The sequence below is a fragment of the Pleurodeles waltl genome, chromosome 10 (assembly GCF_031143425.1).
Source record: "Pleurodeles waltl isolate 20211129_DDA chromosome 10, aPleWal1.hap1.20221129, whole genome shotgun sequence".
In the NCBI taxonomy this organism is placed as follows: Eukaryota; Metazoa; Chordata; class Amphibia; order Caudata; family Salamandridae; genus Pleurodeles; species Pleurodeles waltl.
Genome location: NC_090449.1, coordinates 1,004,691,381 through 1,004,708,008, shown reverse-complemented (window position 1 = coordinate 1,004,708,008; position 16,628 = coordinate 1,004,691,381). Strand labels below are relative to the sequence as shown.

Sequence of the window (16,628 nt, the reverse complement as noted above, 5' to 3'; positions counted from 1 at the left end):
GACCAGCTTAATCTACATGCATGAAGCAGATTGTTTTCAAACATCTTCAAATGGACATTATGCCCGGCCAGCATATAAAAGCTGTTACTCAGTTTGAACTCACCCCCATCTCCCGGCTCAGCTTCCAACCAACAAGCTAAGGTAAATCCAAAAGAGAAGACCAAACCTTCAGATGCTACAAACATTTCTCCTTAGGCAATCTAATTTTTTACCCTGTCAACTCCACGTCTGAAACCAACACACCTTTCTAAACACTTCAACATTTTTTTGGGAAAACTATGTGAACATCCACATCCCAATTCAATCACACAACTGCAAGTCAATGCCATCAGCACCCTGGTGCTATAAAGACCTTCCTAAAAATAAACTATGTATCGGCAGACAGGAAGCAAAAACGAACTCCTAATGATCACATAATACTGAAGCCCTCCACGAAACATGCAGACAAGTTCATCACATCAGCCAAAGCAAAGTTTTATACCAACACCATCAATTAAGCCACACAAAAAAACAATCTTTTTTAAGACAATTAAGCACTGCATCTATGCCCTACCAGGTTCAGCTGCTCCTCACTCCCCAGAGAAGTGCAAGGCCAGCAAAATCTTTTTCGAGTCAGAAAATACAGAAGATCTGACAGCTCAGTGACAACATCAAGTCTGTTTCATCCCTTAAACGCTCGCCTTTCTGTAGAATGGTGATCCTTCAATGCCACTTCTTATGAATGTCTTATCCTTGACCTCCACCAAAGCTCTCTGGGGACCCTCTCTCACCTCTACTCACCACTGTCAATGACTGCCTCAAACAAGGCCTTTTCCCAGGAGCTCTACAGAGAGGGCAAATCCTCCCACTTCTAAAGAAATAAACATTCTACACTCATGTCCTCACCAACAACCAGACCATTTATTAGCTAGATCACTGAAAAAGCAGTCTACGTTCAATCTAAAAACCACATGAATGCTAATCATCTCCTGCACGACTACCAGTATGGCTTCAGATCATGCTGCATCACAGAGACAACTAGCTTACACATCACAGACTATGTCCTCCTGGCCACAGATTAACAGATCTCCTGCCTCATGATACTGCTCGATTTTTCAGCAGACTTCAACACAGTCAACCATCCCACCCCCATAACAACTACGGAATCTTGAATATGATTCACCTGCAATTTCCTTTACTGGTTTTCATCGTACCTTTCCAACCAACTCCCATTTGTTCCCAGGTCTCTATACGGTCTCTGGCCAACTTCAACTTCTTTATGTAGACTCTTGCTTCCCTAATCACAGATCAAGGATCACTAATATGCAAATGATACACAACTCTACTTCAAAGTCTCCTTTGAATCAGACATCCAAAGCCCAAAACACTACCCGCACTCCATCCAGACCTGGCTCTCCAGGGCAGAACTGAAACATGAAACCCAAACAAGACAGAACAGAGTACAAACCTGAGTCAACAACATAAACCTGGACAGCTTCAAACGTCAACTTTCACTGAATTCCAAGTTTCTTGAACTCACCATGGGCATCAACTTCACCCTCAAGATATACAATGGCAAATAAACCCCCTCCCCAAAAAACACACACAAAAGCGGCCTGGTACCAGCTCACTTTCATTGTTTAAAGAAAGTGAAACAGTTTTGTCTGAAAAGTGACTTCAGAACTACCCCAATACTCTTGCATTAGTGTCATGGTAATGCCTTGCTGAATGGGCTTCCAGACTACATACTGGTGTCCCCTCAACAGCATCTTACAAAGTGTGGCATACATCATCCAGGACCTGCTGAAAATATGATCACATCACCATCATTCTGACAGAACTACATTGGGTTCTTTTGCCAGCCCGCAGCATATTCATAACCATGTGAATCATTTACAAAGACATCATGACCAGTACCACTGCTTATGTTGTAGGCAAGGCTGACCAATCCCTGGTGGTTCTCATCACACCTACAACCAACCAGGAGACCATCAGAACTCATATGAACACACGCAGGATCTGGAAAAACATCCTCATATTCATCAGGACCACTTCAAAGCTGTTCCAATTTAGGAAAGTTTTGAAGATGAACCACTTCAAAGAACCATGCATTAACAGTCTACAAAATAGCTATCTCACTTAACAGTTGTTGACTTTATGCAGGTCTTTTACCATGTACATGATCTGCCTTTGGGCTAGCTTTGCTTTATAAATACAAATTAGATGCACTTGCCACCTGCCTGTAGATGCATCAGACCCAATGTCCCTTAGGCCCAACCAGATTACACCAAGACTGAGATTGTGAATAAACAATGTCACCAAGTAGAGTAATACGCTTCATGTAAGCTACCAGACCCCTAACAACATGACATCTCTATTGTCATTATAAATCAATGAGATGAGTTATTTGCTAGCATGTCTCGAAAGGAAGGAGTCCCTTGTACAGAGCTGAACGTCTACAAAGCAAGAATATTAAAGTAAAGCATCCATACGTATATTTAGGAGGGCTTCAAAAAATAAAGGCTACTGAGATTCTCTTTTGCCATTATATTTCAATTAGATGATGTACATACCAGCATGTATAAAAACGAAGTAGAGTCCCCTGAAACCAGGTGAACTTTTGCTAAGGCAAAACACTAAAGTAAAGCCTCACATGGCTATTTTAGATAGGCTTAAAAAATACTCTCAAATAATGAGCTCTGGGGTTTCTCCGCAGCTCGCTTCTAAGAGCAGGAGCAAACATTCCCAAACTTCACTAAAAATCTCACTGGTGAATGATCAATCTGTAGCTGTGCATGCCACAGACTTGTTTTTAGTTTTGAAGGAGGGTAATATTTATCATGTAGAGATATCAGAGACTCTGTTTAAAGATTAACCCTTGAAAGAAAAATCATATGCTATTAGAATATATAATATTCTGTAGACCAAATGTAAAGCAGGACAAGGAGGAGGAGTCACTATAGTCCATAAACAAGGGCGGAAGTCTAAACAACTCACTATTCTGAACTTTAAATCATTTAAGTCACAGATCAAACCTGCTAATACACTGCCTGCTCACGTACATTAGCCCAGCCTCAGACAACATGAAAGCAAATATCTGGTGCTAGCTCGGGCAAGGAGAGCCCACATTCATTGTGGGGCTATATGGAGATGAAGTTTCAGCAGAATAAAGACTCATTTTTCTGAAGGAATAGCTGAAGGCAGTAACGTTTACAGTGAAGCCACTGATGAGTTATAGTAGATCAATACTGTATTAACAGGCCTTTCAGAAAAGGAGAGCGCTACGATTCACCTAGTCCTTTCAGGACACAGTGGCCAAATATAGAACATCCATAACACCTGAATCAATCCTAGGCCTGCCTAGAACCAGGTAACCAATATAAACAACTGTCATTAAGTAATTAGTATACAGTAACTATCCTCAACTCCAGTAGATTCCCTGGTTTTCAGATAGTCAGACTTGGAAGAGGATATACAGAAAGTCTGAGCATGAATGCTAACAAGTGCGTGCCCAGGTGAACCATCCCTCAAACTTAGTTAACAAGCAAGCAGAGGAGATGGAAAAAAAAACATAAGAGTAATTAATAATCAATTATTCCTAGGGAAAAGACACAGGAAAAAATAAAAGAATCTCTGGTTGACTCGTTTCCTAAAGATATCCACATTTGACTCAGAAGGTCCAACGAAGAAACCCACTATAGCAGGCACACCATATCTAGTACTGGACAAAACAGTGACTACTCCACATGCCACATCATTTGAATCCCAAGGGTTAGTTTGGATAGCCAATTTGGCCTCAGACAAGATAGAACTCAACTGGTTATGTGAGATGCAAGTAAAGAACTGTCAACAAAAGGGGAAGAGGCCCTTTTATTGCTGCTGTGTCCGCCTTTAGCTTTCACTACTACCAATAATAAATCAGAGGTGACTTTCAAGTAGAGTTACACATCACCTAGGGTGTTGCTGGTGTTTGTAGGCCTTGAATAGGTTGTTTTAAGGAATTCTCTCACACATCTCCCAGAATAAAATGCCAGGACCGTGAAGCTCCCTTAACTTATTTAATATCTACATGAAAGCACTGCATGGTCTATATTGGGGTGTTTGGGATGTATATGCTCAAGACTACCAGGTGTTCTTCCTTTTAACAGAAAATTTACATTGAGATCAGGGTGAGCTAAATAAATAGTTATCTTTATTTGAATGGGAAAACATGGGCTAGACCTCGACAAAGTTTAAATACAACTCATGTCCTCTGCAACTTGGAACCAAGTTTTAAGTTATTTACCCATAAGATTTTATTTTTGACTATCTTTTTTCTATAGAAGAGCAAATGAACACAAGAGCATTGCATTGTTGCCCTTATATTGACATAAGTAAACTCACATGCCTTGAATGAAAATACATTGGGTCCAGTAGCGCTTATAAATCTTAACGTGTCTAAGTGACATAGCTTCAATGAGTTTTCAGATGCTGTGCTTTCACTCGGAGAATGTATGCAAAGGTATTACTGCAACAGTGCTAGAGACTGTGATACTGTCTCAACAAATAGGCGGAGACACTTCACAGGAGCTACCAGTGGGGAACACTAATGAATCATATCAAGTGTCCTGGGTTTCCCATCACTTGTGTGCTCCATAGATCATTTTGGGGGAGAAGCAGTGTGAATTGGGCCTCCTGCAAAGGCCTCTCATCACTATTAGTGGCAGGTCTTTCTATGTTCACCACCCACCCTCTTATAACAGCACAAGCTTGGCTTAATCACTAGTGACATCATTAGTGGGGTGCAGTTTGAACAGTTGTGTCTAAATCCTCTAATTGTTATGGATGTGCTGTAGTAATCATGTGAAGTACTAAAAATGTGTTGATGGTTTTGTTGCTTTGTGTTTATATGTATTCCATTAATCACATATTAGAAAGCGAAACTTCAAGTGTAGACCTTAGTTAGGGAAGGCCAACATGTTTCACTGCTTGAGACGTGGGGCAGCTTCTTCAGGGCCAGAGGACAAAGCTAAAAATGGATTGCCACCCGGCTCATGATCACTGATATCTGCAAAAAGAATAAGCATTTCCTAAGTAACCATCTTTGTGAAAATCTCTAAAAGTAAAATAGAATACTATGAAAAATGTTAAGAGACTAATGCAGCAAAGCCAACTAATGTGTACACCACTGTGTATAAACGTAGTTGCACTAAAGGACTGCAACTTTGTGTTCATTCAATCATGCTGTACAGTGCCACTGAGAAAATTTGTAGAAAGGCGGCGGCTACCAGCTGCATAACTGGGCTCATTTTCTAAACCTACTTAAGAACCCTTTGACATTGTTTGTAGTTTGGAAAGATGTGCCAGCATGTAACGCTAAAATTCAAGATGGGGTTAAAATAATAAGTGATCTCTCAAAGTAGGCAGTGTTGAACTCCATTTTATCACAGAGCCTGCGCCTCACTGTGTTGTTAGCAGTAGCTCACAAAGCACTCCCCACTGGCATTCAGTGTTACAGGACTTAAGATAATATCCTGCTACTCCCTCGTAATTCTAGTTAAAACACCACTATGTGGATATACCTGAAGGAATAAAGCCTTGCCTCCAGATGTACCAGAACTTGCTGGAGTCCTGTGATGCAGCTGGAAGCTTAATGGTATGGTGTGTGTCCAGTCACCCCAAGAGGACAATAGTCGAGTACCACTGTAGCCCGCCAATGTATTTGGATACAGTCAAATTAGAGGGGAGACCACCATATATGGAGTACAAGGCTAGCATTGTGTCTGATGCACATCAGAACTGGGGCAACCATAATGGACGTGTAGTGTTGGAAAGGCTACAGATGCAAGAAGGATATGTTATCCATATGTATTTCTTCTGTATTTGAATTCCACTATGTTATTACCTTTTTACAACCTTATATAAGCTGCACCATCTTTTAGAAGAAAAGACTAGAGTAACTATTGCTAGAGTTATTGATGGATTATTCGGGGTGACACTTGAGCGGCAGTTCCATCAGAGTACAGCAGTATTCACAGGAGGGCTGTGCTGTGTCCGCAGGAACACTATGGCCCCCGGGGCATGATTTGTGAATAAGTTTTGCCCTGGGGTGTCCCTTCGAGTTTGCCCCCACAAATGCCTGGGGCTTAGGGTGTTGCTACCCTACTCGTTTGCACCCTAATTATTATTATTTTTTTTTTAACTTTTCAGGACAAGGGATAAAGTCACCAAGTCCTATAATGGGAGCCACAATATTTTCTACTGAATTGTGGTCAGCTAATTAAAATCACTTGGTACCGTGGTACAGAGTAGCTGATGGGAGAAAAAAAACTCTTTCAGCCAAGCAAAGGCTCCTATTTATTCCCCCCAATATTCGGCATTGCAGGTCTCCAACAGAACAACCTGTCCAGATATACCCTAACTTTGTAACTCCTTTAGACCCAAGCAGAGTACCTCTTTCCAAAATTTCTCAAAAACAGCTAAACAGACTCACATTAAATCACAAAAAGCATGATTTCTGAATACATTTCTAACTTTTACCAAATTAGGTGTGCTTCAGCTCAGCCGTTTTTCCTGTATCTGGTTTTATGGGAATTACCATAGGAAAAACGTTCTTTTTGGAAACTTCACGTAGACTTATGAAGCATGGCCAAAGTTATCAGCAAAACAAAAAAGGCACTTTCAGTGGAAACTCCGATCATCCATACATATTTATTTTGGAACAATTACATTTAGCAAATTTGTAGTTATGGTTAGGTCAGAGTTTCCTCTGAAAAGGAGTGGTTTATTTAGTTAAAAACCTTGGCACCATTTGATGGATTTTTATGACACCAAAAAAAAAAAACTGGTTTAGTTTTGGCATGTTAAGTTTCATGCAGATCTGTCATGGGAGAGGGCATCAAAAACAGTGGTTCCAATTTTAACTGTCTGAAACTTTGCCATTGGCAACAGGAAATTAAGATGAAAATAATTACAGCAAACTTGGCATGAAACTTGAAATTCGCTTCGCCTGTTAATCATTTCATTAGTTTTTCAAATATTGGCATCAATAAGTTAAAAATGTAATTTGACAGTTGAAAAGGTGTTTGATTGTCATCAGGTTTAGAGCCCTTTGACAATCTTGCACAAAATTCGGAACACAAGGAGCATGTCTAACTTACTACTAGTATTTTACCACTGGCAGATTCATCAAGGGGCATAGATAAAAGGCTGAACAAAAAAGTGAATATTTGCTATTAACTGGTCCATTCTTTGATAAATCCACATGAAACATGACACACATTTAATAGGTTTAGCTTACTCTTGATATTTTGAGTTTCATGCAAATCATTCAAGGATGGGACAGTTGAGTGGAACACAGGAGGCGTCATCAAAATGATGAACTGCAGATACATCTGATCTGCTTAATAAACCTAAGTGAAATTTGGCAAGTTAAGGCCAGCACAGGAATTTCAGGTTTCAATGAGCTCCAATACAGAAGGGCAAGTTTAAAGGATTGGTTCCAAAAGATTTGGATAAGCTTATGAGCCGGATACAATTTCACAGATCTATGTAATTTTTGGTAGACACTTGAAATGTTTAACGTACTTTTGAGCTTCATGAATATTTATCGGGGCATGGCTATGGAAAGTGAGGGCAATGCTAATTTTGTAATAGACATTTGAAAAAGTCTGTAAATCAATTCAGCATCTGTTTCCCTGCAGCTGGGGTGCACTGCCAAAACAAATGGCAGGCCATAATCACTAGTGGTTCTTTGCATCTTTCGTCATTTCTAGGGACTATGTCTAGTGGAGCTCTGGAATTATCTCCTTGCAGCATTGGCGGTGCTCAAGTTTTGAGTTTCTACGTTTCTTATACTAAAGCTGCACTGTCACAATAATATTCTTAGGCACAGCAAGCCGCACCCTCAGAGATGGAGGATAAAAAAAAAACCTCAGTTTCACAGTATTTGTTACCAACAAGAGGATGTGCTCATGTATCAAATTAAACACAACCTGAATCTTAAAATGCTGAAAGTTTATGTTTTACTTTTACTATATAAATGGAGTACTATCATCCTTGGATCTAATGAAACCATGTGACATTCAAATTATGTTTGAAGTAGGACATATTGTCTATCATTTCTGCTTCTTGTATGAAGAAAAAACAGAAACTGTATTTCAAAGACCGACTCCCTAATTCCAACCTTTGCATAATCTCAGGCACAAACTGTGCACCAGTTAAATACAAAGGCTGGAATTTAGCTGGTGCATAATTACTGAACCATTCTGAGTTCTGAACCTTAGAATGGGGGATATTGTGCAAATTACACATGCTTTTGCTATTCTGAGAAGCACGACTGTACATTTTAGCTGAAGATTTCTGGCGGGTCTTTCAGGTAAAAATCATGTGGGTAAATACCATGGGGCTGTACAATTTGTGCCACACTTGAAATACACATTTGGCGTTAATTGCGAGTTTGTGCAGGAATCGAGATTTGTTAAATACGTCAAACGAAGTTCTTAAAACCATAGCCATGACCAAATCTTTGATTAAGAAACAGCCAAACAATTCAACAAATTTACATGTCACTATTTATGAATGTGTGTGTGTGTATATATGGAAAATGTCACTTACCCAGTGTACATCTGTTCGTGGCATGAGTCGCTGCAGATTCACATGCTGTGCACATCCCGCCATCTAGTGTTGGGCTCGGAGTGTTACAAGTTGTTTTTCTTCGAAGAAGTCTTTTCGAGTCACAAGATCGAGGGACTCCTCCCTTTTCGGCTCCATTACGCATGGGCGTCGACTCAATCTTAGATTGTTTTCCCCGCAGAGGGTGAGGTAGGAGTTGTGTATTATAGTAATAGTGCCCATGCAATGGAGTGAATATGTATGTACATAATGTAGTTTAAAGTGATATATTTAGAAATTTGCAAATGTTCAAGATCAACTTCGAGACGGCTACAGGCTCCCGGGGAGGCGGGTGGGCGCATGTGAATCTGCAGCGACTCATGCCACGAACAGATGTACACTGGGTAAGTGACATTTTCCGTTCGATGGCATGTGTAGCTGCAGATACACATGCTGTTCATAGACTAGTAAGCAGTTATCTCCCCAAAAGCGGTGGTTTAGCCTGTAGGAGTTGAAGTTGTTTGAAACAAAGTTCGTAATACTGCTTGGCCTACTGTGGCTTGTTGTGCTGTTAACACATCCACACAGTAGTGTTTGGTAAACATATGAGGCATAGACCATGGCTGCCTTACATATTTCAGTCATTGGAATATTTCCTAGAAAGGCCATGGTAGCACCTTTCTTTCTAGTCGAGTGTGCCTTAGGTGTAATAGGCAGTTCTCTTTTTGCTTTAAGATATCAGGTTTGAATGCACTTAACTATCCATCTAGCAAATGCCTTGTTTGGAAATCTGATTTCCTGCATGAGGTTTTTGGAAAGCAACAAATAATTGTTTTGTTTTCCGAATTTGTTTTGTTCTGTCAATGTAGTACATTAACGCTCTTTTGATGTCTAATGTATGTAGTGCTCTTTCAGCTACAGAATCTGGCTGTGGGAAGAACACTGGTAATTCTACTGTTTGATTCAAGTGGAACGGTGATGTGACTTTTGGTAAAAATTTAGGATTTGTCCGTAGAACTACTTTATGCTTGTGTATTTGAATAAATGGTTCTTGTATGGTAAATGCTTGAATCTCACTTACTCTTCTTAGAGATGTGATGGCAATTAGAAATGCAACTTTCCATGTTAAGTATTGCATTTCACAAGAGTGCATGGGCTCAAAGGGTGGACCCATGAGTCGTGTTAAGACAATGTTGAGGCTCCATGAAGGAACTGGTGGTGTTCTTGGTGGTATAATTCTCTTTAGGCCTTCCATAAACGCTTTTATGACTGGTATCCTAAATAGTGAAGTTGAGTGCGTAATTAGCAGGTAAGCTGAAATTGCGGTAAGATGTATCTTAATGGAAGAAAAAGCTAGCTTTGACTTTTGCAAATGTAGTAAGTATCTTACGATGTCTTTGGCAGATGCGTGTAAAGGTTGAATTTGATTATTATGGCAGTAATAAACAAATCTTTTCCACTTATTTGCATAGCAATGTCTAGTGGTAGGTTTCCTAGCTTGTTTTATGACTTCTATACATTCCTGTGTAAGGTCTAAGTGTCCGAACTCTAGGACTTCAGGAGCCAAATTGCTAGATTCAGCGATGCTGGATTTGGGTGTCTGATCTGTTGTTTGTGTTGAGTTAACAGATCTGGTCTGTTTGGTATTTTGACATGAGGCACTACTGAGAGGTCTAGTAGTGTTGTGTACCAAGGTTGTCTTGCCCAAGTTGGCGCTATTAATATTAGTCTGAGTTTGTTTTGACTCAACTTGTTTACCAGATATGGAAGGAGTGGGAGAGGGGGAAAAGCGTATGCAAATATCCCTGACCAACTCATCCATAACGCATTGCCCTGAGACTGATCTTGTGGGTACCTGGATGCGAAGTTTCGGCATTTTGCGTTTTCTTTTGTTGCAAATAGATCTATTTGTGGTGTTCCCCAACTTTGGAAGTAAGTGTTCAGTATTTGGGGGTGAATCTCCCATTCATGGATCTGTTGGTGATCCCGAGAGAGATTGTCTGCTAATTGATTCTGAATCCCTGAAATAAATTGTGCTATTAGGGGAATGTGGTTGTGAATCGCCCAATGCCACATTCTCTGTGCCAGGAGACACAACTGTGTTGAATATGTCCCTCCCTGTTTGTTTAGGTAATACATCGTTGTCATGTCTGTTTTGACAAGAATGTGTTTGTGGCTTATTATGGGTTGAAATGCCTTTTACGCTAGAAATACTGCCAGTAGTTCTAAGTGATTTATGTGAAACTGTTTTTGCTGAGTGTCCCATTGTTTCTGGATGCTGTGTTGATTGAGGTGTGCTCCCCACCCTATCATGGAGGCATCTGTCGTTATTACATATTGTGGCACTGGGTCTTGGAAAGGCCGCCCTTGGTTTAAATTTATATTGTTCCACCATTGAAGCGAGGTGTATGTTTGGCGGTCTATCAACACTAGATCTAGAAGTTGACCCTGTGCCTGTGACCATTGTGATGCTAGGCACTGTTGTAAGGGCCGCATGTGCAACCTTGCGTTTGGGACAACGGCTATGCATGAGGACATCATGCCTAGGAGTTTCATCACCATTTTGACTTGTATTCTTTGTTTTGGATACATGGCCTGTATTACATTGTGAAATGCCTGTACCCTTTGTGGGCTTGGAGTGGCAATCCCTTTTGTTGTGTTGACTGTCGTCCCTAAGTATTGCTGTGTTTGACACGGCTGAAGGTGTGACTTTGTGTAGTTGATTGAGAAACCTAGTTTGTGGAGGGTTTCTATGACATACTTTGTGTGTTGTGAACACCGTTCTAGCGTGTTGGTTTTGATTAACCAATCGTCTAGGTACGGGAACACATGTATTTGCTGCCTTCTGGTATGTGCAGCTACGACTGCCAGGCATTTTGTAAAAACTCTTGGCGCAGTTGTTATACCGAATGGCAACACTTTGAATTGGTAATGTACCCCTTGGAATACAAACCTTAAGTACTTTCTGTGTGAAGGATGTATCGGTATATGGAAATATGCATCCTTTAGGTCTAGTGTTGTCATGTAGTCTTGTTGTTTGAGCAGTGGGATTACGTCCTGTAATGTCACCATGTGAAAGTGATCTGATTTGATGTAGGTATTTAATGTTCTGAGATCTAATATAGGTCTTAGAGTCTTGTCCTTTTTGGGTATAAGAAAGTACAGAGAGTAAACTCCTGTTCCTTTCTGTTGAATTGGTACTAATTCTATTGCTCCTTTTTGTAGCAACGCTTGGACCTCTAGTCCTAGAAGATCCATGTGTTCTTTTGACATTGTGTGTTTTCGGTGGGACGTTTGGAGGGAATTTGAGAAATTCTATGCAATAACCATGCTGGATAATTGCTAGGACCCAAGTGTCTCTTGTTAATTCCTCCCAATGTTTGTAAAACTTGGTTAGTCTCCCCCCCACAGGTGTTATGTGTTGGGGATTTGTGACGTGGAAGTCACTGCTTGTTTTGAGGAGTTTTGGGACTTTGGAACTTCCCTCTATTTTTTGGGAATTGTCCCCCTCTATATTGTCCCCGAAAACTTCCCTGCTGATATTGGCTTTGATAAGTGGGCCTTGCTTGTGAGGTTGTGGCTTCTGTGGGTTGACCTCGAAACCCCCCCCCCCTAAATTGTGTCTTGCGAAATGTGCCTCTGCTCTGTGGGGAGTAGAGTGCGCCCATGGCTTTTGCCTTATCAGTGTCTTTTTTAAGTTTCTCAATAGCAGTGTCCACCTCCGGCCCAAACAACTGCTGTTCATTAAAGGGCATATTCAGCACGGCTTGTTGTAGTTCCGGCTTGAATCCTGACGTACGCAACCATGCGTGTCTCCTTATTGTTACCGTAGTATTTACAGTCCTTGCAGCTGTATCTGCTGCATCCATTGCTGACCGTATCTGAATATTTGAGATACTTTGTCCTTCCTCCACCACTTGTTGTGCCCTTTTCTGGAACTCTTTGGGTAAGTGTTCTATGAAATGCTGCATTTCGTCCCAATGAGTTCTATCATATCTTGCCAGAAGTGCTTGTAAGTTGGCAATGCGCCATTGATTTGCTGCTTGTGCTGCAACCCTTTTCCCGCAGTGTCGAATTTGCGACTCTCCTTGTCTGGAGGTGGAGCATCTCCCGAAGTGTGAGAGTTTGCTCTCTTGCGAGCTGCCCCAACAACCACAGAGTCTGGTGTCAATTGCTGCGTAATATAAACAGGGTCTGTTGGCGGTGGCTTGTACTTTTTCTCCACCCTTGGAGTTATTGCCCTGCCTTTCACAGGATCCTGAAATACTTGTTTGAAGTGTTTTAGCATTCCAGGGAGCATAGGTAAGCGTTGGTATTGGCTATGAGTGGAGGATAGTGTATTAAACAAAAAGTCATCCTCAATCGGTTCTGCATGCAAGGTGACGTTATGAAAAGCAGCTGCCCTTGAGACCACCTGCGTGTAGGATGTACTGTCTTCAGGTGGTGACGGTCTCGCAGGGTAACAGTCTGGGCTGTTATCTGATACCGGATCATCATAAAGGTCCCATGCGTCGGCATCATCTTGACTCATTGCAGTATGAGTCGGGGATTGCATCAATGGTGGAGTGGCTACCGGTGATGTGTGCATTGATGGTGGTGGAGATGGTGGCGGAGTGGTTTGTCTTGCCACCTTTGCCTGTGGCTGCTTGTCCTTTTCTTGAAAGGCAAGTCTTCCTTTCATTTTAATTGGGGGAAGAGTGCTTATCTTCCCTGTGTCCTTTTGAATGTGGAGCCTCCTTTGAGTGTAGTCTGGCTCCATTGATTCAAGTTCTTGTCCGAACTTATGTCCTTGCATTTGGGAGGACAACCCCTGTTCCTCTGTGTATGAACCTGTTTCGGTTCCGAGGCTGGGTGTTTCGGAATCAAAACCTTTTCGGTCGCCTTTTTGGGCTCCGACGAAACCTTCTTTATTTTCGGCGTCGCGGTGTCTCGGTGACGTCCTATTACGGTGCCACTGTCTCGGTGCCGAACTTGCTCGGAGCCGCTGTCTCGGGCCCAAGATTGCTGTGTGCCGGTATCTCGACCGGAGTCGGATGACTTCGACACAAGAGTGCCCTTTTTCGGTGCCGATGATCGGTCACCTATTTTCCGGGTTAAGCCATGGCCCGTTAGCGGTGGTGTCCCCTGGGCTTTTGTGGTCTTCTCGTGAGTTTTATGTTTCGACGTCTTACTCACGGTTTTCGGCGTTTCTTCGGGATCAAGCTCGTCTGAGTCTGACTCCTGAATGGAGAAGGTTTCTTCTTCCTCCTCGAAACGCCCTTGTCCTGTCGGCGCCGACGCCATCTGCAGTCTTCTCACTCTTCGGTCTCTTAATGTCTTCCTCGACCGAAACGCTCGACAGGCTTCACAAGTATCTTCCTTGTGCTCTGGAGACAAACACAAGTTATAGACCAGATGCTGATCTGTATACGGATACTTGTTGTGACATTTTGGGCAGAAGCGGAATGGGGTCCGTTCCATCAGCCTTGAAGAGACACGTGGCCGCGCCGACCAGGCCCCGACGGGGGATCGAAAAAACCCCGAAGGGCCACCGGAGCTCTTCCAAAGTCAGTGTCGATCTGTTGTAACTAACCCGATACCGAACGCAAACAATACCGACGAGTTTTCCGAGATTCTAACTAACTTTCCGACCCGAAACATGGTGCGAAAAGGAACACGTCCGAACCCGATGGCGGAAAAAACACAATCTAAGATGGAGTCGACGCCCATGCGCAATGGAGCCGAAAGGGGAGGAGTCCCTCGATCTTGTGACTCGAAAAGACTTCTTCGAAGAAAAACAACTTGTAACACTCCGAGCCCAACACTAGATGGCGGGATGTGCACAGCATGTGTATCTGCAGCTACACATGCCATCGAACATATATATACATATATATACACATATATACATATATATATATATAACAAAAATCATTTTGGAAATCATCATAGTTGTCTGCCAAAGATCAAGTCATCAACACAAAAAACACACAAAGGGCCAGTGAGTAAATCCCCTGCAGCCATCATGTGCTAGAAGCATTATTATTTATAGATATAATTCTTCAGTAATCTTGATTTTCAGACATCTGCAGTAGCTTTCCAGTCTATCACCTGGACCTCAAAGAACTTGAAAATGTATTTTAACTTTGTAAACTTTTTGGAGTAAGGATATATATATATATATTTTCTATTACCTCATTCTATAACTCTTCGCTGCATTCTCTTTCTCAGTTTCACATTTACTGGTTCAATGATGCCCGCATTCATAAAGGATGGATGCAAATTATTTAGTCAATCGATGAACAAAATGATTCATTGTTTTCATATTTGCAACTGGTTTAACATCTTCAACCAATTAGTTCTTTCAATTAAATCATTGATTTTGTTTTTGCAAACCTTCAGTTGCCTCACTATATTTTTCATATCTACACCCTTTCTCGACTTGGAGGTTTCCTATTATTTGGCTAACATTGTCCTTCATGCTTAAATGATGCAAATGTAGAGCGCAATGTTTAATAAGTTTGTTACTCAGCAGGGCATGCTTATTTTGACTGCTTTTCCTCCCTCCTTTGCTCTTTTAAAAAATATTGTCATCTTAAAAAACAGAAATTTAGCTGAACGCTCAATCATAGGTCAAATCATTGGTACCTCTACTTTATGAATCTATAACGGCTGTTATGAGAAGGTCTATTGAAGCATTCTTTCTTATAACGTTTTCCACTTTTTGCCAAAAACTATCCTGTCTAGTCTAAGGAATTGTTGATGCTTTGTATGAACATTGCCTGTTTTTCAGCAAATATTGACATTATCAAAATTGTTCACGATTACTGGGACAATGTTTTGCCAGTATTAGTGTGTTTCAGTATTTAGTCATACATGGTGTCTTGAAAAAAAGTTGCCTGTTTTTGGCAAATATTCACATTATGGAAAATGTTCATGATTACTGGGAACGTTTTGCCATTATTGATGTGTTTTACTATTTAGTCATGCATAGCTACCATATCACTAGGTGGTTAATAACACACAGTTTACGTGTTTTGTTCTTGGGCGTACCTACATTCGTCACTGGTAACAACTGCATGTTAGTTTATGCCATTGCATGCCCTTTTTCCTTTCCAGTTTCTTACCAATATTTTACACATTGAACAACGTGCATTTCTGGAGCAGAATTTGAAATTAAATATTTTGTTCCCACTGACTAACAATAGTAATATGATCTTGCAATAATTTAATATTAAAGAATTATTGGTCATTGCTGTAGCAGAAAATCAAAAAAGGCATTTCAGTATTTCTACATCCCTTGCCATTTGACAACCTAGTGTTCACAAGTAGTATCATAACATTTACAGCAGACTATTAAATGAACTGTACCTTCATGCCGAATGTGAAAACCGTGATGAAAACCTTGAGAATCAGGGCGAGGAAGAGTTGCCACATTGCTGTGTAGACGCCCGGGCCGACAGATTTGTCTAGTATTTGGTTTTCATTAGTGCTGTTGGTGGCGTTAGTGACAGTCACATAATCACACAGTTTGGATTCGTCCAACGGTCCACAGTCATTAAAGAGTTCAGAAATTAGTTCACTGGTGCTGATGCGGGTATACTCATTAGGAAATGCCAACACAGCAGTGATGGCAGTCACTAGAAGCACCTCCAACACAGGATATTTACCAAGTTTGGTAGTCTTTCGCCTTCTGCACCAGGCTATGTTGGCACGGATAAAGAAAGCCCCCCAGAGACCTCCAAACATACCCAACAGGATAAATGGAATCAGCTCCAGAAGGTGCCACGGCGTGTGAAACTCCACGTAGAAGAGAACCAGACGGCTGTTCCCAAAGGGATTGATGGACCGCAGTGTAAATGCTGCCACTAGAGCAGCAAAGAAAGATCTCCATAAGGTCTTCAGAGGGAAGTAATAACTGACCTTTCAGAAAAGGAAACAAGGCATGAGTGTGTGTTAATTTGCAATGTTCAGAGACTCAGTCATGTAATAACGGTCATTTTTTGCACATCATGTGATTTCTCCAGTCACTGTAGGGTGACAATTACTATACGCAACAGATAATTTCAACCAATCAT

At 41.3% G+C, this 16,628-nt stretch overlaps 1 protein-coding gene across 4 annotated transcripts in view; it reads right to left on the bottom strand.

The window, feature by feature from the left end:
- CLCN5 (chloride voltage-gated channel 5) overlaps nucleotides 1-16,628 on the bottom strand; it is a 214,621-nt gene that overhangs the window by 30,340 nt on the left and 167,653 nt on the right. For all 4 annotated transcript variants that reach the window (XM_069211865.1, XM_069211866.1, XM_069211868.1 and 1 more), the window contains one exon: nucleotides 15,922-16,473. In XM_069211865.1, coding sequence (XP_069067966.1) covers nucleotides 15,922-16,473 — 552 coding nt within the window. The remainder of the gene's footprint in view (nucleotides 1-15,921; nucleotides 16,474-16,628) is intronic.